Source organism: Colobus angolensis, unplaced genomic scaffold (assembly GCF_000951035.1).
Source record: "Colobus angolensis palliatus isolate OR3802 unplaced genomic scaffold, Cang.pa_1.0 Scaffold84, whole genome shotgun sequence".
In the NCBI taxonomy this organism is placed as follows: domain Eukaryota; kingdom Metazoa; phylum Chordata; class Mammalia; order Primates; family Cercopithecidae; genus Colobus; species Colobus angolensis.
Window position 1 is genome coordinate 5,374,781 of NW_012122265.1, and position 22,694 is coordinate 5,397,474.

At 41.8% G+C, this 22,694-nt stretch overlaps 1 protein-coding gene across 1 annotated transcript in view; it reads right to left on the minus strand.

Annotated features, from left to right (window-relative positions):
• The window catches only part of RGS7BP (regulator of G-protein signaling 7 binding protein), a 105,689-nt gene extending 83,297 nt beyond the window's left edge, over positions 1-22,392 (minus strand). Inside the window, exons 1-2 of the mRNA XM_011930130.1 lie at positions 21,263-22,392; positions 20,157-20,323 (exon numbers count right to left, since the gene is read on the minus strand). Of these exons, the coding sequence (XP_011785520.1) occupies positions 20,157-20,323; positions 21,263-21,427 (332 nt within the window). The 5' untranslated portion in view covers positions 21,428-22,392. The remainder of the gene's footprint in view (positions 1-20,156; positions 20,324-21,262) is intronic.
• Positions 22,393-22,694: the final 302 nt, after the last annotated feature.

The following is a 22,694-nucleotide window of genomic DNA, read 5'->3' on the forward strand; positions in this document are numbered from 1 at the left end:
TTTCTCTTAGTATTTACCACAGAATATTTAGAAAACAGACATGTAAAAAGAACAAAATGGAAGTCACTCATCAGGAAAGGAAAAACTAAAGATTTTGCTGTATGTCCTTGCAACCATATACATATCTATATAATTTTTTCATTTGGTTTCAAAAATGAGGTCATAGAGTAAAACTATTTTATAATCTGCTATTTCACTTAATGTCGTTTTATATGTTTGCACTGTATTCTAGCCCCTGGGTATGCGTGATTTATTTAATTAATCCTCTATTGGATATTTAGAACATTCCTCTTTTTTTTTTTTTTTTTTTTTTTTACTGTTATAAGCAATGCTGTAATGTACATACAAATTTCTGTGCCTAAAAGAAACTTAGAAATGATATGAAAACTACAACCAAGAGTGGTCAGGGAATTGACCAAAATTACCCAGCTGAAATCTTGGCAGAAACTAAGTGGGGTCTTCTAATTATCAATCCTGGCCTCTTTCCTCCATACCAGTAGTTCTCAATCCCTACTGCAGATTCTCAAATCACCTGCTGAGATTTAAAAATATATCATGCCCTCGCTTCACCTCCAGACATTCTGAATAAATTTATCTGGGGTGAAGCCCAGGTAGCAGTATTTTTAAAAAACTCCCCTGGGGGCTCTAATGTGCTGCAGGATTAGGAGCCACTGCTCTATACCAGGCAGCTGCTGGAATCAAGACTTCACGGAGAGCTGTCCTGGAACCCTCTCAGCATTAGCTTCTGCAAGTTAAACAGGGAATGGTATAATAGAGTCTCTGAAAACATCCTGTAATTATTCTTTCTCGAGCTAACTAGACCCGAGAATGTTACTCTGGTAACTTCTTGGTCCATTTTCGTGGGGTCTTTGGTCTTGAAAGAGAAATTTCAAGTGTGTATTCAGGAGAATACATTGGAGGAGAAGTGCTTCTTCATGTAACTGCTCAGGTTTTAAGAGAGCTTTGAGCGTCTACTTTACAGGTGGTACAGGGGAAGGGCTGGAGAGCAAATGAGGAGCTGCAGCTTGAGTATCTCAGGCTTTTCCCATTTGTATTCACAGCCACAGAGCCTGTTAGCATTACTCGCACACAGATCTCCATGGCTCTGAGTCCCTCCTGCTTGGCTGCAGCCAGCCTCTTTAGGCATCTCCAGGAACTCCAGGGTTGAATTTCTGTAAAATACTGGTAGGTGTCTAAATGGTTCCATTAGTTGCTCACTGTCGTGGTAAGCTGGCCTGAGCATCTGCAGCCTCAGGCCCTAACTGTCCTACAGACGTATCAGTCAGACTAGAACTTGTCCATCACTACCGTTCATTGTGCCTTTTTGGTTGCAGGGAAGTTGGAAATAGCTTGCAAGCTGAGGCTAGGGAAAATGGTGCTCACCCACCATGTTTTCAGACCAGAGATTGCAAATTAGGAGAAGACTGCCTTCTGTGTTTTCCAGTTATTTAGACAAGTGTCTGGAGGGAAAGTTAATTGGTCCACAAAGCTCTAGGATTTAGTGATTCAGCAGTTCAATTCATACCCACAGGTTCCCACTCCAGGGCCTGAGCTGAGGAGTATGGGGCCATGATATACCATACCCAGAGCACCACTCTCTCAGTGAAACTGGCCCAATTTTCCAACAAGCCGGATGCCAATAGAATTGAAGCAAATTTACATTTGTACAATGAGACACACCTGCTGCCTGCTGACCAACTCCTTTTCCTTGCCCCTCCTGTTTTCCTTTCTGGCTATATAAACCTGTAACTTTAGTCAGGAAGAAGGAATGGATTTGAGATCTGGCTCTCGTGTCTCTGGCTGATGTCACCCACAATATAATAAAGCCTTCTTCCCATGTCAATACTCATCATCTCAGTGATTGGCTTTTTGTGCAGTGAGCAACAGGACCTAGCCTGGACCCCTGGTGTTCAGGAACATTAGAAACTACAGCAAAGTGCTAGATTCCCTTCTCCCTTATGGTGGATTTGCTCCTGGGGGCTTCCTGCTGCCCTTCCTGTGATCTGCATGCTTCAGGTCTGTATAATACATCAGAACACCAATTGAAGATAAATGATGAAATAAAAATAGAGGAGATGGGTGTCCATTTACAAGTGATAGAAGAAGCTGCTTGATCCTAGCTCTAGTTACTCAGAAATTCCTTCACAATAAATAACAGGATGGCTGGAGAGGGGCACCTGTGGGGTAGTGGGCAAGATCGTGGGCTAGAGGTCAGGAGATCTGGCTGCTCATTCCAACTCAGTATCTCACATGCTGTGTGACTGAGGCAAGTCACCTCACCTCTCAGGGCTTCGGTTTCCTCATATGTAAAACAGGGATAAATATTTCCCAGCACATAGAAGTGCAGAAAGGATTAAATGTCATAATTGTAGTGGAAGCACGTTACATCTTGTAAATCACTAGAATATCTACAGTCAGAGTAGGGTCCACCCATTCAGTAAAGGGTAAGTGTGCCTCTCGGGAGCCTCTCAGGCTTCAAGATATCAAGGAGTAGGATGCAGCACTCCTTTAGCTCTAAAGTTGAAGTCTAAAACAACAACATCATCAACAACAACAACAAAAGCCCTGTAAGGGACTTCACATGACACCTAGGAAGGAATACAGTCCCAATAGCTGTTCTTTCTGTTACTCCTTGGCTTAGATTGCTGAGCTAGGATGGAGATGCTCCCACATCAAGAACACCTCCCTTATCGCTTGCTCTGTTCCCATCTCTACCTTCATCACCAGTATTGGAATATGCTGATCTGCTTGGGGGCATCTCTTTTATCCCTGGAGGAGGGTGGAAGTTGAAATGGGTGGGAAATAGACCTAGAAAAAGGCAGAGGATGATGGCGGGTTGAGTGGTATATTTACCACCTTGATGGCGGGTTGATGAGTGGTATATTTACCACCTTGATGGCGGGTTGAGTGGTATGTTTACCACTTGGACCCTAGAATAAACTCAAACCTTGATGAGATGGAGTGAGGTAGAAGTGACAAGAAATACATGAACAGTTTATGAGTGGCACTTTCTCAAGCCCCAGGCCACCGAGTATGGCATAGAATTGGTGGAGAGGCCAACTCACATTTCAGTATATAACCCACTCACTCTGGGGACTGCAAGCTTTCAGAGCACCTCAAGACAACCCCCTCACCTGGATTTTTCAGAGTGATGGCAAGGAAGTTGTGCTAAGGGGCCTCATGGGCAGTGGGCATGGACAAGGGACAGCTGAAGCAGGAGAGGGAGAGGAGGGTTGAAATTGCTGTGTGATGCCTGTGGTTGCAGACTGATTGGTGGGCTCATGTGCACGATCTCTTTGGGGACTAATACAATAATATAAAATTTTTAAAGAACATGAAAATTTTGGAGTTAGGGATTCAGTTGTCCTCAAAAGCCCCAGAAAAATGCAATTGCATTAGCAATATAATAGTGATGTTTAAAATGTTGATGTTGAATCTAATTAGAATAAATTATTGAGGAAAAAATTAAATTATAGAAATCCCAGATCTCAGAGTTTTAATGAACTTCTGTGTTAGTTATATGATCCAGTTTCCCTTCAAATGTACAAATTTCTTCCCTAGACATCACTCCGCAGGTAATACCTATGTTTCTCGATGCCTAATCTCCTTCACTTCAGTTCCCTTTCACTCGGCTACTTTATTGGAGGAGGGAGAGGAAAGAGCAGGAGAAAAATGGATGGGCTACATTAAATCTCGAGTCTTAGAATAAGGACAAATTAAGTTTTGAAAAGGAAATGTTTGATGTAGGTTCCACAGTTGTAAGCAAAAAAAGCTGATCATAGAATCAACACTGTGCTGGGAATTCAGAAATAGTTGTCTAGAAATGGCCATAATTCTTTTGTGTAGATTGACATCTGTCAATATTTCACATACAGTGTTCTCTTGGAGTTAAATCCTACCAGCTACTAAATCATATAAATAACAAGAAAGTAGGTTAAGAAGTTTTTTTCCCTTTAGGGTCTCATTTAGGTAAAGTTAAATATGTATGCCGAATATTTAGCATGCATGCAGACCTCAGACTCTGTTATATACCTGACAGGCTGTTTGTCTTGATCTTAATTATAATAAGATTGATGGTTCCTGTTTGATGTAAGAGAGTAATATGTGAGCCATATGATAATTTGCATTTGTCTTCTCGGCAAAAGAGAGGGTCTTTAAAGCAATTTGACTTTGGAACAAATTAACAAATATGATAATGTCTTTATGTTCAATTCCAGAAAGGTTTAACATGTTCCTAAGGCTAATTAAAAAGATTTGGTCTTCATTAATAATTCAAAGCCAAATATATTTCCTTTTTTCTCAGTATTTGGTGTATTATTTTTATTTTAATAATGTAACAGGTATTGACAAGTTTTAACACTCAACAATGTGCCATTCTGAAAGCAGCAAAGAAAGAAGGTGATAAAGGTCACAGTTACTAATATAAACTCAAAGTGATAAAACACTCAGGCATTTCTTTAATTGTTCACATCCAACAATCCACAAATATTCTGAACAAACAAGCAGGTGATAATTAACAGAGGTAGACACTAATGGCTGAGAGCCACTTTTAGTTAGCAGACTTTTTCTATGGGCCAAAAACATAAAAATCGTGATATTTCACACGTAAACTTGAATTCATCAGTTCTCTTAAGAAAAAGTCACACACACAAAATGGCACATTTGGCCAATATTTCCCCATGGGACTCAGCAAACAGTGAAGCCTGGGTGGCAGCTGCCTCCTTCAGATCCAGGGGCACGTGCCCGCCCCGAGAGCACTGCCCCACTGTGTCCACTTTTTCGCTTCACCTACCCAGGGTCCTGCTGGACCTGGGTTTGGAGACCTTGAATTGCACACTCCCTCCAATCACCAACTCTGCGACTGGAGAGTCCCTTTTATTTGCCTTCAACTACATTCCTTTATCTCCTGGCAGTACCCACTCCTTAGTCAGCATAGTTCCCCAAGAACTGGTTCGGCCCTCCTTCCCCATTTTCTCTTTCTTTTCCAGCTGAATCATTCTCCTTCCCTGCCTCTTTCCCCCTCACATCCCACAGAATTTCCTTCTCAGAAGATGGAGAATGCCTTTATAATGCTGACACGTGAAGCAAGACTTTCCCGGAATGAACTGTGTGATCACATATATCTTTTGGAAAGATTACACCTAAATAGATATCTGAACTCACTTCACATTTTCATTAGATCTACAATGGCGCTGTGTAATAACCTAATACTAAAATTTAGAGAAGAATTTAAACCACTCTGAGCTTGAACAGATTTGGTAGCTTAAAACATATTTCATCCTCAGAAAACAAAAGATTGAATCTATGAATATAGAAACAGTTGATATGGCTTGTTTTATGGAAGGAACATTTGCCAAGTGATTTTGCATTATGGTGCATGCTGTGGCCTAAAATAATCCTCATTATTCAATGATGGTACAGTACTCAAACAGATGCAACCGTTCGAGCTCAAACTTCAGATAGTAAGAAAATGTGACTTATGGTGGAAAGACATGCATGGGAGTCACCCAGTTTGGAAGAGACAGCAATCTCCTTCAAATCGTGTTCTTCCCTATGTAGAGAGTCTTCAGTGAGGGCTGAATCATGTTCTGGTTCCTGACTGTGTGCTGACTGGCAGGGGTCATCTCTCTGTGCACACAGATAAGGCTTCTCAAATGTCCACAGGTGACTACCCCACAGCTACACTCTTTCAAAATGATGACAACTGGGGCCTTTGGCCATCTGCTATAGTCAAGGGAAATGACCCAGCTGGGGAGAGACCTTCCATTCAGCCTGCAGTAGGGTGAGTATTTCTCTCTTCCAGGCAGAGGACAGCTGTATTCATTGGAACTGGACATTACCAAATTATGGTCACAAAAAGATTCTGACCATTTATATTGGCCTCACCTAGCTCACTTGAGGACAGAGAATCTGTTGTAGTCCTCACAGGGAAGGTCTTTCTACACTGGCCACTATTTTTGAGCGGGACCCAGCTAAGTATTATTACAACACCAAATAGATTTTTGTAAAAGTTAATAAAGTGCTTGCAAGAACAGGAACAAGAGTCTGAAGGTGATTGATCTTTGACTTGCTTTCCAGTTACTTTTTACTCTGTGGAAATGTATCCATTTCCTCCCACCCACATTTTGTTACAGCAGGATAGGACAGAATGGAGTAGAATCATTTATTAGAAAAAAAATTACACAAACCCAAAATGTTTCTGATGCACGATTCAAGAAACATTAAGTGCTTATTATATATCAGGGACCATTTTAGCAATAAATTTGTATTGCTACCTAAATTTTTCCTACCTCAGCAATATTTTGATGAGAATAAGGGAAAATGATTTATTCTTTAATTCTAAGATAAATAGGACTGTTCATGGCAATGAACAAATAGGAATATGATATAAAAGATAAAAACTCAGAAAATGTCTGTTTACTGACAATATGTAAAAGAGACAAAAGGCCGGGTGCAGTGGCTCACGCCTGTAATCCCAGCACTTTGGGAGGCCGAGGTGGGAAGATCACCCGAGGTCAGGAATTTGAGACCAGCCTGGCCAACATGGTGGAACCCCATCTCTACTAAGAATACAAAAATTAGCCGAGCGTGGTGGCTCATGCCTGTAGTCCCAGCTACTCAGGAGGCTGAGGCAGGAGAATCCTTGAACCCGGGAGACAGAGGTTGCAGTGAGCCAAGGCCGTGGCGCTGCACTCCAGATTGGGTGAGAGAGCAAGACTCTGTCTCAAAAAATAAATAAAAAAGAATTTAAAAAACCCCATCAAGTTCCCAGATTTCCTCAGCTTAATGAGTGGATGGCAAGACTGGAAATAAGAATTCCATGCCAAAATGGAACACTTCAAAATGAGACCCACTAAGGGAATAAAAGAGTCTAAAACTCAGAGCCTGAAGCCCTAACAGTCATTTTGGCTGGAAACTAGAAATCTCATGAGGGAGGCAATTTAGATAATTACCGTGATGATTTTAACGCCATTTGTGGGAGAACAGGAGCTCTTGTGGATTTATTGACAAGGGATTTCAGTATTTTAAGAAGTAGTGTTTTTGAGATTGGTCTGATAATCTCTTCCGGATCTCATTTCCTATGACTTCTTCCCATCTTTTCTCCCAGCCTCAGTGTTACTTTCTTAGGAGTGTCCCTGTCACCCCAGGGGGAGGCTGTCTCTCCTTCAAACCCTTCCAGCACTTCCTACCATGCCCCACCCTCACCCCCTGTGCTCATTGATGTCCTGCAGTGGAGCTGGTGGCCAATGCCATTGTTGTGATGGGGAGTCCTGCCCCTGCTAACATGTCCTCCCCTGGGAAAAAGTAGGTCGATTCTTGAAACACCCAGAATTCAGCCCACCCAGACCTGGGTCAGAGTCTGATCCCATAGGGTCATGTCTAGGACTTGCATAGTCAAACAACCAGGAAAGAAGGTGCCCCCAAATGAAGCAATGTGAGTAAATATGGTATAGGAAAAGAAAGACTGAAAAATTAGGAGTCCAGAGAAAAGTGCTGGGGCCTCAAGAATGCAGAGCCAAGATCCATTTACATTCCAATGGCAGCTTCAGTAAGGCCATAATTTTGTTATTTTTTTTCCTTGCTGCCTGTTTTCCTCCTCTTAGTAGCTGAGGAAATCTTAAAAACCCTCAAACTGGCCGTGTGCTGGCTGAAGAGATCCTTGTTCTGAAGTGTGTCCGGGGCAAGAGAGGCTCTGAGTGGAAATAATAGTTTGTGGCAGTAGAAAAGAAGGAAAGCAATTCTGTGGCCAGTCCTAGAAAGAAGGGTCTGTCAGGAAACAGCACAATATGGTGGCAAGAATAAAGACTCTGGCACCAGAGAGACCAGTGTTCAAACTCCAGCTCCACCAAACATCTTGACCAAATATCTCAACTTTTCAGAACCCCAGTTCACTATAAAATGGAGATTTAAAAAATACCTAACATTTTGAGTTCTCTAGACGGTTTCCAAGTGAGCTTCACCTAAAATCCAGAGACAGCTCTGGAATCTATTTGCTCTGGACAGGACTAACATCTTGGAACCATAGGGAACAGGCAAAAGAATCATGAGGATCTCAGTCCTGACATTCTTGAGCTGGTGAAATAATCTCAGCTCCCACCCAAATACACAGCTGGCTCTATGATGAGGCCAATCTGTGAACAGGTTGGTCTCTGTTATTTGCAGGTAAATGTGCTTCCCAGTCAACATAATAGCCTTTAAAAACAGTATCTTCCCAGGTTGTAGGTAAACGTTATTTCAGATGAATCATATTCATTTCATCATGAATATGAGTTAATCATGAATTATATGTGCAAAGGGAACAGCACATAGTAGGCTCTTAGCACATTTAAACTCCTAGTTCTGTTTCCCCACGGTTCAAAACAGACAAATAGTGTCTCCTGAGGCTTACCTATGGCAGGAGGCCTATGACTGCATAACTAAAAGAGAGAGGACATTGCTATTTGCTCTTCAAAGTTCAGCCCAAGTGACATCATTCCCTTTATGAAGTTGTTTTCCCTGGCTACACCCAGTCAGGCAGAGCTGATTACTCTTCCTCTACTGTATCCTCTGCCTATTTCTATTGCAGAGTTGATTCCATTGTTGTGCAATGATTTGTTTAATGTCTATCTCTATACAGAGGCTGGGTGATAAGCTCCTCAGGGGCAAGGGCCATGTTGATTCATCTTTATGCTTCTGGAGGCTCTCACAATGTCTGGCCCATAATACGTGTTCAATGTTTAATGAAAGGAACAAATGAACTAAGAGGAAAATGAGCAGGAAGGAGAGGTTAATGCTGATGGATCTACCTTTACTTCTTTCTCCCACTCCAGCACCCCTTTTCCTCACTCCTCACATCCAAGCTCCATACTCTTCCAGTCTCCCCTGTCTTGCTAGAGATCCTGCCCTAGGCCTCAGGAAGCATGACTTTGGCTTATAGATTAGGAACTTTGTGTTCTCAGCAGACAGCTGATATGGAGAGAGATGTATGCAAATCAGATCATGAAACTTGCAGTCAGGGAAATTACATGGCACCGCCCTGGCTGCTGGGACATTCAGGAAGTTGCTGTGTGAGGCTTCTGAGAAACTCTTTTAAGAAAGGCCACATTTAATAGGCCTATGTCTGTGCTCTCTGCCCTTTCTACTTGCCTGGAACATGGATACAATTTCTGAAGCTGCAACATCAATCTTGGGACCTTGAGGAAAAGCCCCAGAGAACTACAGAAATCTCAGTCATGATGTTCTTCAATCATGAACCAATGTTTGCGATCCATACCCCTTTAGGTGTTTAATTATGTCAGAAAAAGCCACCTTTATATGTTTAAGTCATTGATGTCTGGCCTACGTTACTGGCAGCTGAAGATAATTCCAAATCGATCATGCAGTCTTCAAGGACCTTTACCTTGCTGTTGGCTGCTGCCTCAAATGCTTTTCTCTACAATTATCTTAGGACTGGTCCCTTCTCAAAGTCAGATATTCAGTTCGAATGTTACCTTCTCAGGGGCACCTTTTTGACCACCCTATCAGAAGATAACTACCCACACTGCATATATCATTCCTTCACCATATCATCTTGTTTTCTTTTCCTCACTGCATTATCACTATCTGAAATGCTCTCTTTTGTTTGTTTCTTCTCAATCACCAGCCCCACCCCTGCCGCCACCACCACACATACCATGAATACAAGGACTTTATTTTGTTCAAAGCTGTTGTATCTACCGCACCTAGAAGAGCACTATGAATAGGTTCCCAGAAAGAAAGATGACTTCTGGAGTTGGGCATGAATCTATTTTCCCATAGAAAATACAGTTATATATGATGAAAAGGGTTATAATTTAGGAAATTATGGGTTAAATACTGTTTATGACCTAAGTACTATGTATAACATTGTTTATATGGGATAATGAGTTCCAAGTCCAATTTCCCTTAATGAGCTCATTATGATCTTGACCATAGATCATCTTGTAGTTTATCCCCATCTCCAGAAAACCCTTCCTGCTTCCTTGAGTTTTCTAGCTGCTTCCCACCTTTTATTCATAACAGTTTATCAGATTTTAACTCCTTGATGAAATTTTTTTCTTTGATTTATTTACGGAGGTTTAAAAAATTTTTTCAAAGAGTCTCAATCTCTTGTAGATTTTTTAAAAAATTGATTTCTTGAGTGTCACTACCTATACTCCTTGTAGGCTCTATCCCATTTCACATCCTGTCTTGTGAAAATTATACTTAAGTCCTTTCAAAGCCAACTCACCTAACTTCCTGCCCTCCCAGTGGTTTCTAGACTTCATATCTTTTCCATGAGTTCATTTAAAAGCAGCAAAATCTTTTTTTCAGTCCTTTCTGGACCCTTTCCCCTGTTCTGCTTTTCAGTGTGAGGAGCATGGCAGAATATAATGAGAGTGCGGGTAAGACCTTGACATGCAGGGGAGTGAAGTTTTTCTTTTACGGGCTAACGAGTATGGATTTATGTATAGAAACTATATATGTAGATGAATAGAATAGGGTCACTCTGTTACACATGCTTAAGGAATAAAAACTAGACCAGTTTGAGGAAGTGGAGTGTTTAAAAGTTAAGTGGTAAAACATCCAGGAATATAGGTTGGGTACTGTGACAGAGGTCATTAGTTGTTTCCCAATACCCATTCTTTCTGTTTTCCTTAGTAATGAAATCCTTTTTATTTAAGGTGGCAATGAAAAAAGACTGTATTCCTCATTCTTGCTTGCAATTAAGTGTGACCATATGGTACAGTTCTGGAAGTTTTGTTTGAAACTGATTAGGGAGTGCTGACCCATCTGGACATGGTGGCCTTTTGCCCTTCCTCTTTCCTTCTTCCTTCTGTGCTGGAACATGGATGAATGGCTGAACTTCTGTGCTCATCTTGCCTCATAAAGCAAGGTTGAGGATAGAAACCATGAACAAAGAATGGGCGCAGAACCATCTGGTTTCATGGAGCCACTGTACCAGTTCCGAATTGCCCAACCTAGGACTTTTTTTTTTTTTCGGGGCAAGAATAAACCCTGGTGTCTTTAGCAATTGCTACTTTGAATTTTCTGTTAAATATAGCCAAGTATAATCTTTTTTCATACAGATGCACACTTGGGAAGCTTTTAAAAATACCCCAATGCCCAGGAAGCATCCCAGACCAATTAAATCAGAAATTCTAGGGATGGCACTAAAGCATGAGCAAATTTTTAAAGCTTCCCAGGTGATTCCCATGTGCAACCCAGGTTGAGAATCGCTGTTCTAGGCAGATAGGCCTCATATGTTGCATGTTCAACAATCTCCTGGGAGATGCAGTGGTGCTTGTTAAAAATTTGGATTTCCTATCCTTACCTCCCCAGAGGTTTCGGTTCTTCAGGTCTGAGGACATGCCACCCACGTGATTCTGATACAGGAAATCTAGTTTCAAATTTGAAGAAACACTGCTTTAGGCAGTAGAAAATCTTTAGAAGTTTTAAAGCAAAGAAGTGACAAGATCAGAGGAACATTTTAGGAGGAGGATTAGCCTGGATCTAGTGAATAAATTGAAGAGAAGAGGTGAGAGATTGAACTCAAGGAGACCAATTGGGAGGTACTGCAACAGCTGATGGCCAGAGGGGATACATTTGTGAACTAAGAGGTGGCCACAGAAATGGGGAAAAAAATAAAGAAGGCACACAATAGACACTGAAAAAGATAAAACACTACAGGACTTGGTACCTTATGGGATAAGGGTGGGGGCACTTCAAGATATTCTCAGTGACTGAAGAATACATGAAAGCTTTGGCTTCTTCCAGGTTAGTATATATTTCCCCTTGTGCTCAAACTTAGATTGGTGTAGTTTATTAGTTTTCTATATATCTGCAGCTGCAAATGTTAAATTGACTTTTGTTAACCTGATTGTATCTAAAGTCTTCTATTAGGTTGAAAACATATATTTAGGTCGAGAGTGGTGAGTCACACTTATAATCCTGGCACCTTGGGAGGCTGAGCTGGGAGTGTTGCTTGAGGCCAGAAGTTCAGGACAAGCTTTGGCAACATAGCAAGACCCCAGTCTCTGTAATAAGTTTTCAAAAAATTAGGTGTGTCTCGTGGTGCGTGCCTGTAGTTCCAGCTACTCAGGAGGCTGATGCACAAGGATTGCTTGAGCCTAGGAGTTCAAGATCAGCCTAGGCAACAGAGTGAGACCCCATCTCTAAAAATAAATAATAATAATAATAATTATTATTCGCTAAATTAGTTCTATTTAAATGCTCAGATACTTTATCCTAACCAGAATCAATCTCACAAATAAGTTTACTCTGTGTGTGTGTATTATATATGTGTATGTGTGTGTGTGTATATATATATATGTGTGTGTGTGTATGTACGCATATAGGCAAGTAATTAAATGTTTTTCATAAAGTTTTACCTTTTTTAAAGTCATGTTTTGTAAAGCAAAGGAAATAAACAGGCAGTATAAATACTGCTCTGTAGCTGTGCTTTCTATACGTGTCGTTCTGGGATAAGACACAGCTAAACTTTCAGGGCCTAGAATTTTAAAGAACAGTTCAAAAAGGTGATCTCAATGGCAACTGATTAATCAACTATTCAATATAAAGTGTCCACTAAGCAGAGAGATGTTATGGTAATATTTTGTCAAATAACATAAATTAAATATAATTACTTTATGAGTAATTCTAAGATACACAATGCCCGCTGATTTGTCATAATAATGAACACCTGTGCCTCAGAAATGGCTCTTAGGTATGCTCTTCGAGTCCTCTGTTATTTAAAAACCAACATATTGGTTTTAGAATTATATAAAAAAATAGTTAAATGTAATAAGATGTAAACTAATGTAATCTCTCAATTCTTACTAAAGTCTGTATCAAGACCCGGCTTCTTTTAAGAATAGATTTTAAAATACCAAGTAAACTTAATGAACAGAGAAGACAAATATATCATCACTGAGCTTACCACTCAGGGTGCAAAGATGAGTGAAACAGCCTTGCTCTCTTGCACTTCAGAGTACACATAATAAAGTGACGGTGAATTTTTCCAAAGTTAGTTTTAGATTTAATTTTCTCTCTAATTGGAACATCTATTAAGAAGACTCTAACAAGGTGAAAGTCATTAAATCTGTTCAAAACATAAAACGGCTAAACTTCAATAGGCAACGGGGGAACACTTGTCTAGATGCCATATCACATTTAGCTGAGTTGCTAATAATAGCACTCTTCTTTAATCTGGTGTGAGTCAGAACCTTGTCACTTGCTCCGGAGTATGCTTATGGTCCTTAAACAACAGTATTGGCACCATTGAGGGGCCACCACCTGCTCAATTCTCTCATGCACACCAGGGAAAGTGAACACCCCTCTGTGGGTGTGGATTGTCAGTTGCTTCATCAGCTCTCCCCAGTATTGCCTCTTGTAGCTGGTTTTGGTTGATCTTTGTAATGTGATTAAATGGGTTAGAGAAAAGTTCTAACTGTATTAGAGACTCAGTATCTTTGTGAACAACTCCATTTCATACAGAAAACATTCTATTCTATGGTCACAAACTCTACCCTTGTATGAGTTATGATCTTGCAGATGATTAAATATTGGGCCCTGGGATGGCTTTGTATGAAAGTACAGAGAGATATATAGAAAGTCCCAGGCAAAATCTCACCTCTAGTTGTGGCAAAACAACCCAAAGTGTGTATTTAGCTGCAGATAGGTCAAGGAAATTTGTCATGGGTTAAATTATGCTCCCTTTCCCCCAGCCAAATTCATATATTGAAGTCCTTACCCCTTAGTACCTCAGAATGTGACCTTTTTTTTGAAAATAGGGTCATTGCAGGTGTAAATAATGAAGCTAGGATGAGGGCATACTGGAGTAGAATTGGCCCCTAATTCAATATGACTGGTGTCCTTGTAAAAAAGGGAAATTTGAACATGGATGCACACACGAGGAAAAGACCATGTGAAGCTGAAAGCAGAGATACTTCACCAAACCGAATAAAGTGAAAGATGGTCAGCAAACCACCAGAAGCTAGCGGGGAAGCATGGAGCAGATCCTTCCTCATGGCCCTCAGAGGGAACCAACCCTGCTGACACCTTGACCTTAGACTTCTAGCCTCCAGAACTGAGATAATAAATTTCTTTTGTTTAAGTCACTCCGTTTGTGGCACTTTGTTATGGCAGCCTTAGCAAACTAATACTGAATTGTTCTTCCATCGTTATCTTTATGGGTAGTATATTCTTTTGGTATAGACAAAACTTGCCTCTCACTATTTGACCAGTGAGAGCTAAACATTTTAAAGCAAAACACCTTTAATAGGAAGAGAAAAGAAAAGACAGAGTGGGTGGCCTGGCATGCCTGCCAACCACAGGTCCCTTTTACTAACGGCAGAGGCTGTCACTGCCCACATAAGGCCTCCTCCACCGTGTGGATCAAAGAAGGCTGAGAACTGCTTCCATGGTCACCAAGCTCTTCTTCCATACTCTGTCACCACACATCATTGCTGCTGGCTCAGCCAAAGTGTTGAAAGGACTATTGCTAAGCTGCAATACTTTATTCTCCCTTATCTCACTCTCTCATCTCCTAACTTCCTAACAAACAGAACAAGGGTAGGAACAGGAAACCAACTATAAGTGGGACTGAAAAAATCAGGGCAAAAAAATTAAATGCAAATCAAAACCAAAACGGCCCACCCCAACCCCCCAAAAAAAGGCAGGAGGAGGAGAAGGAAGAGAAGGAAAGAACATGAGGAAAGAGAAGGAGAAAAGGAGAGAAACATAGGTCTGGTTGGTCAAGAAAATCATTGCTGGAGGGAAAAACCTGAAATAGGAAATTAAGATTCTTCTTGTGAATGTACTATGTTTGGATCTCAACAAATTATTTCTGGAATTCAATCATCAAACTTCTTGCATGATATTTATTTTTTCATAGCTCAGTTCTGCAAACAAGGTCCATGTGATTCTCTATGAATTAACGTAGAATAATGGGATGAGGAAGCCAGGAGATTCAGAAATCATTCAATGTAACACTCTCATTTTGGCATGCAGGAAATTTAACAGACTTGTCCAATATCATATAGCCTATACTAGAACTAGGCCAAAAGATTTTGTAAGTATTATTTGATATATGAAGAATCTAGTCTGATTTATATAAAAAATTTCTAAACTTAACTACTTATGAATCTTCACATCTCCATATAATTTTTATGGTATCCCAGAACAGGCTTTTTGATAGCCATCTGGGAAACTTCAACCTAGAAAATGTCTCAGAATATAAGAAACCAAGGTAAGCAAAGATTTATTCCAGCCGAAGTATTCATTTGGAAAATATTTGATGGATTAACACTTTTTATATAAATATATCTTGAAATCTGAATTTTTTAAATGTTGTATTATATTACCACTAACTTGCACTGAATAGCATTTACTATATGCTTCTAGTCTCCTAACTTCTTGATCCTCACAATGCCACATACTCTGGTCCCATTATTCATTAACTCCATTTTGCTGTTGAGGAAACTGAAGCAGAGAGGGAGAGACAATATCTTTGCCTGACTTCATACTACGTGTGAATAGCAGCACAGCCAGACTGCGAGTCTGGCCCCAAAGTCTATGTACTTAACCATGGTACCAGACTACCACTAAGCACTCTGTGAATCAATCTGCATACAAATTCACACATGTCCTTAGCAAGTGGTAAAGCCTTGTCTAATCTGATTTAGAATCAGTGCTCTTTCCCATCACACTCTACTGTCTCTCATGTTGTCATACTTAAACTTAAGATCTGGAGTAAATCCTTCTACATTTAGATTCTCTTGAGAACCATTCACCAAAAGCAGCAGTGTGAGAAAGATTTAGTCCAACACAGACACCGCAGAAGCACAGCAGCACAAAGAGAATCCTGACCACCAGCGCCCCAGCCGTGGCAGTAACTCCCGTGGTGTGCTGGAGGATGTTGGCTCCCGGGGCCACTCATACCTTGTATGCTGTGCTCATCTCTCCTCATTCTCAGGTGTGGTTGATGCAATAGGTACTAGACCAGGGAGCAGGAGATCCAGGTCCCAGTCTTAGAGCAGCCTCTGACTGGCAGTGCCATTGACAGGCTGGACATGTGGTCCCTGCTTCACATACCTAGCTCACTTAACTCTCTCGAGTACCCCACGAGCGGGCATGACACTAGTTTACAGATGAAGGAATTGTGACTCAGAGAGTTAAGCATTCCATCAAGGTCGTAAAAGATGATACTCAGTCCAGGTCTGCCTGACTTCAAAGTCTTCACGTATTCTTTGTCAAGTTGCCTCAAAAGTCACTTAAATCCTCTGAATCTTAGACTCCTCAAATATAAAGTGCCATGGAGCCCTAGGGATTCTATGAAGTGTGTAGAAGTCACTTTGGGTAGGAAGTCCAAAAGGCAGGACCCGGCCTACTCCTGATATGCACATGGACACACACACACACCCCAAGCAGTGCAGAGGAATGCCGCTATGACTGTCTTTATAAATGTGGCTTTCTACATTTAGATTGAAGGGAGGATTTGCTGTTAAAAAAGTTTGAGGCCCATTCTTGCAAGTGATCTTTAAGGCCCCTCTTAGCTTTAATGTCTGGGAAAGGGTCAGAGTTGTAAAGATATCATAACTTTAGTAAATCAAGACAGTCAGAGGAGACTTTGTATTCACCTGGCTAGGTCTGTCAAGAATACAGATATCTGATACCTTTGAAAGAAAAGGCTGTGTCTGAACTCTGCTGATCTAAACACAATTTGAGAAACTGTGTTGATTGTATTTGTGAAGATGGCCTTCTTATACAGGGCCAGTTACAAAAAACATAGTCTGAGTTTTCTTCTCCTGTGAGCTCGACCATTCCTTGAGGGTTTCAGTTGGTCAGGGATGAAAGGTATGTAGCATTAGTGGCTTGTTTAACGCTAACTCCTTGTTTTCCCTCTTCCCCTCTGTCTTGCCTCATCTTCTTTTTACCCTGTCCACCTTCAATCCTGTCTGCCTCCTGTGGCCCCAAAGCCAGCTGGCAGACCAGGAAGTGGGGGTCTGTATTGGTAGAAAATGAATAAATTCACTTACTCCTTCAAGTCCTGCCTTTCCCACACTCATATTCCTACACAGAGCAAAGCATTGGTGCTTAAACAATAGCCATGAGGCAGGTGTCTTGAGAAATGCGTGGGGCAGCTTTGCGCAGTGGCAGTATTGTAGCCAATGAGTTTTATCCGAGGCACGATTATTGCTAATTGAGAAATGCGTGGGGAGCCAAGTGTTAATTTTCCTCCACCCTATAGCTCATACCCCTTCATTAAAAGCTACGTATGTAGAAAATAATAAAGTTGACAAAAAAAAAAAACAAGTGTTAATGATGGTGATGATGATAATACCTTTCTAAAAAGCAACTATTGAGGTATACTTTGTATGCCATAAAATTCACTCGTTATTAGTTACAATTCAATGACTTTTAGTAAATATACGGTATTGTACAACCATCACCATAGTCCAATTCTGGAACATTTCCATCATCCCAAAAAGATTCCTCAAGCACATCTGTAGTCTCTACCTGCTCTCGCCTCCAGTTCTAGGTAACCACTAATTTACTTTCTGTCTCTATAGATTTGTTTTCCTGGGCATTTCACATGAATGGAATCATATGATATGTGGTATTTTGTGACTTGCTTTTTCAGTTAGCATACTCTTTTTAAGATTCGTTTATATTTTATCGTGTATCCTTTACATATAGCACCTTTTTGAATGGCACATTATATAGAGGAAAAAGCATGAATATCAGAAGCATGCAAACATGGGGCAGAATCAAAGCTGTGTCACTTCTTAACTGTGTAACTTTGGGCAAGTTCCTCAATCTCTCTAGACCTATTTGTAGAATAAGAATAATAATCCCTCCCTCAACTGAAAGGAAATAGCTGGGTTGTGATGGCAAATAGTGGGCACTCAAGAAATCCAGTTCTTCTCTCTAAATTTCACCAAAAACCTTTGCTTTTCTCATCCCTGCTTCAAACTTTAAAGTGACTCCTACAGCCTCTCTACCAGCCTTCACATCAAGCTTGAAACAAGAACCCACATAACAAGTGATATCAGAAACGGAATTCCGCCAAAGGGAATCACATCCTTCATTAATGGAGCCCAGATGGTGAGGAACTAAAGGGATTTCCTTCAATTATATTGCTGTCATTTTTTATAACGAACGTCAAATTGCATTTAATTATTATTGTAAGGGGAGAAATGTGTCAAATTCTATCCTAGAATATTTTATGGAGTGGGTTTTCCTTTGGCAAGGCTCTAAGAACCTTAATTTACCATGAATTCTTATAAAACTGCGCCCATTAACATCAACACTCAGATAACATGCAAGCAAGTAGCAAAGAGCTAAAAACACCAGAGTAAATAAAATCTACCTCATGCCAGGTGCCATGGTGCATTCTTATAGTCCCAGCTACTCTGGAGGCTAAGGCGGGAGGATTGAGTGCAGGAGTTTAAGACCAGCTGGGGTAACATAACTAGAATACCTCTCAAAGAAAAAAAAAAATCCATCTGAAATCCTCCAAACTCAACTTTTAGCCAATAGTTTCAGACCTTTTCTTTCCTGAACCTTTAGAAGACCCTGAATTTCGTGTGTGTAGCAAAATAGACTGAAACTCCTTGTTCATTCCTCCAGTCCACCTTCTCTGATTAGAACATGTTCTCATTTTGAGTTCCAATTCAAAGGGATCCTAAATGCAATCCCATCCTGTAATCTAGGACACAAAGTTTACAGAGTTGCTACTCCTTAGCCCTGAGAGAAAATTTCCTGTCCTAAATCTGCTTTTCCTTTGGAATCATTGTTTATCTGTGCCTTTAAATTTACCAGTGCTCCTTCACATTTCTGGTTTTTTTTCTCTCTCTCTGCTTGTCTGGGATTTATCACAGCTGCATTTCTTCCCCAAACTCCCGAACCACTTAATTCCCCTCCATTACCCAGATTTACTTCTTGTTAAGAATAGTATAAGAGTTAAAACAGAAAAGGATAAGGCTTCTCAATATTTTTACTAAATAAAATAGGGTTATAGCATATTTTGTTTGTCCCTCTCTTCAAGGAGATGAGTACAGCATATCATTTTTCATGATATAAAATGCCTGTAGTCAAATGTAAACTAATTATTAAGAGAGGCAATATATGGCTTTCCAGTCTTTATAAACTAGTATTAGTCACTATATATATTATTGGAATTAAAGACGGCAAACAGTGATTCTTTCAAATAAGTAAATTAGATATAATTCCTACAAGTGATCAATTTGTAACATTATCAGGTGAGTCTGACCAATTTGAACTCCTGCTGTGATAAAGATATACTCACATAGATGAACAGATAAATGCTATATCCAGTTTGAACCAAGCACTTAAATTAATGTATCGATGTATTTGTATAAAGATTCCTATGTTTCCTTGCTCTAAGTACTTATCTTGAAAATAGGAACTGTTAACAAAATCCATGGCTAACTTTTTTCCCAATATTAAGAGATGAAAGAAGGAGTAGGTAGGATCCAAAGAGAGAAGTTTTTCACATGCCGAATTATCTCCTAATACAGGCTTGAACAACTATAAATCTGATGAAAATAAATAAAAATTTGGGGGACAAAGTCATCTTAGTTTTACTGAGATTGTGAATGTCCCCAATCTTTAAAAACTGTTCTTATGCTAAAACTCACCCCTTCATATCACCACAGTGAAGAGTAATTTATATCTAAGACCTTATTTTAGGGATTTTATTTTAGGCGGTATCATAGGAATTTATCTCATGGTATAAATAGTTTAGTAAACCTGGGATTTGGGAAAGATTTTTCTCTATAGCACAGGCCTTTTGTTCAGCAGCAGATGACAAAATAATTTTGAGGCACGATGATTTAACTTCAGTTTGATGTCCAACCATCCACCCCAAATCTTATGCTCCATATTCCAGTATGTGGCCAGAGTACTGAAAATGAAGTTTTAAAAAAGTCACTTGATCCAAATCTTCTAAATATATATACATATATACAAGAATGACATAGCCTTCAAATTATGGTTTGGCCTATAGTTTGTGTATAGCTCTCTAAGAGAATTTCGATCTCAAGATTAAAATCTCAAATATGTGGAGATCATCTCTGAGGCCTTGGCTACCATAAAATTCTGTCAGCATCCATGCATCATGTATATGAATGACCAAATAATGCCGAGTCTCCTACCCTGAGATGGCAGCCAATTTTTGGTGTGCCTGACGGGCCATTTCACAGCCTTTGGTTCTTGTCTTGTGCATTTCCGCCCGGAGTGAGGGGCAGCTGACCGAGACATCCCCAATAGAAATGACCAGCTCTCGGTACAGGGCCACTTGTGTGTTGAACTCTTGGACAAGCTGGAAAAGAAGTGAGTTTTGTTTTGTTTTGTTTTGTTTTGTTTTTTACCAAACATTTCTCATCAGAAAGTTTCCTATTTTGGAGTACATAAACAGGGGCCTTCACTGACCCCTGAGTCGGCTCCCCAGATCTCCAGCTAAGGAACGTAGGAATGGTTTAAAGCAGAAGCACCAAAATGGTAAGTCTCTTTGTCCAAGGCAAGTGTTTATTTTCATAGGCAAGCCTGGCCATGGAAGCTCTAATTCCAGACCTACTTCCCCTCACCCTTTCAGACTCAGTTTCTGAAGAGCAAGAAAGCATATTTGGAGGGCTACCATGCCACTCCCAGGCCAACAGAGAATGACGCTGGGGACTCCTACATAGACGCTCCCCTCTGCTACTGCTAGGACATGGCTTTTAAGTTGCATGGCGGGAGGGGCGGGGGAGGCCACAGGTAGGGTGTAATAGGCAAACCGTTCACCTCTTGCTGGGCCACTGAACCTCTCGGCCTGACGGCCTGACGGGAAGACCAGCTACAGCCCCTGCGCTGGAACCTTCGACCCCTCGGCAGCGCCCCGTGCGCTGTATTTGGGTTTGTTTGCTACTCTCTCCCCAGAAAGCAACATCCCCACCTCCTCATCTCTCCCTCCCCAGTGAGCGAGCCAGTTCACTGTGTCTTTCGCATCCACCATTCTTCGAGGGGGTAGAGGCACAACCTACAGTCGCTGATCCACAAGACCCTTGCTGTGACACTTCTCTCTGCAGGGCCATTACGACCGGGGTGTCACCCTGAATTTGGGGGACTGCAGATTTAAAAATAGTGCATGCGCCACGTGATCGGCATTGAGGCGCTGAGGGTGGGGGAGTGGCTGGCACTCAGGCAAATGATTAACATACATGACTCCCCCCACCCCCTCTCAATTAAAAAAAAAAAAAAAAGAGGCGCAGTTTTCACCCACCATCTTGCAGTCGTCCAGGGCTCGTTGGGTTTTGTGGGCGCTCTCGGAGCCGCTGCCCCTGCGCTCCCAATCTCCGCTCTGGAGCGGGGGCTTGCTGATCTGGAAGATCGAGGAGCGGGTGGACCGGCTGGGGCGCTTTTTGCGCCCATTCGGTGCAGAACTCATGCATACACATCCACCAAGCCGAAGCCGCTGGTGCAGTGCGCCCCGGCGCGGGCGGCCGGGTTGTTGCCCTGGGCGCAGCAGCCAAGCAGCCGGAGCCTGGACCTGAGGCGCGCAGCTCACAGTGCTGGGGCTGGCTGCACGGGTCGGTAACCTTCAGCTTGAAGGAGAGCCGAGGAAGCGCTGGCTATGCCGTGCAGCATCGCTTCCACTAGCAGCTAGGAAGGGGCGCGATCAAGTTCTGCTCAGCAGCATTGCCGACCCTGTCCCGGGAGCTGGGCGCTGGCGCGGGCTCGCACTGCCTTCCTCTCGGCATGGATTGCAAGGCTGGGCGAGAAGGAACGCGCCGCCCGGCGGTTCCGAGTTTCCATTCAGGTGGGGGAGCAGCTTTCAAAGCCTGCGCTGCAAGGTGGGGGGCGGAAAGGGGTGTCGCTCTTGCTTCAGTGTCTTCCCGCAGCGGCACTCTGTTGTCTTTCCCCTCCCTCCACTGTCGCCAGGCCTGGAAGGACTGGCCGTCCCCAAAGCAAGCAATTGGTTCTAATCGACTGCCTTGATCCCTCGTCTCTAAGGGCTTGTCTGTTTGAAGATCCCAGATGAATCTGTGGCGGGACTGGCAGACGCAGAGAATCGGTCCGGCTGACGTTGTTCGCGGGCCCGCACATTGATAGGACGGGAATACTAATGTGATCTGTCCATGCACCCCCCTTCCCCCTCCACACTTTATGCACTTATCCAATCAAATCCCCGGGAACATCAATTGCAATATTACTTCATCTGCTCTATTATTAGAAACGAAAAGTGTCATCAGAGTGGAGCACATGCCACATGCTGGGACCTAAACATGGATTTCAAATAAGCCAGTGTGGGCTTGAGGCCCTCACCATCTGAGACTGAGACTGGTGCCACAGGAGGGAGTGCGGTTTTGCTCCAAACGGAAGACCTCTTGATAACCTAAAAGGAAAGCTTTGTTTCCCCCAGTTGTTTTGTTTTTATTTTGTCTTTGTTAATGGAGGGGGAAGGAGGAGAGCCAGTGAGGCAGAATGCACAGAGGCATTGGCTCAGATTGGGCCTCATCCCCATCCCATTTCAACTAGTAAAGTTCTTGGTCTTGCATTCCAGGGTTTCAGGACCCAGCTCCTAGAGTTCCCTTCTGGAGACTTGAACAAATAAGAGCCAAGAGATCTCCCTGGACACTCAAAATGACCTTCTCAGTAACCCAGAGGCCAACAGAGGTGGCCTAGAAAAGTGAGGATGATGCCTGCGTGAAAAG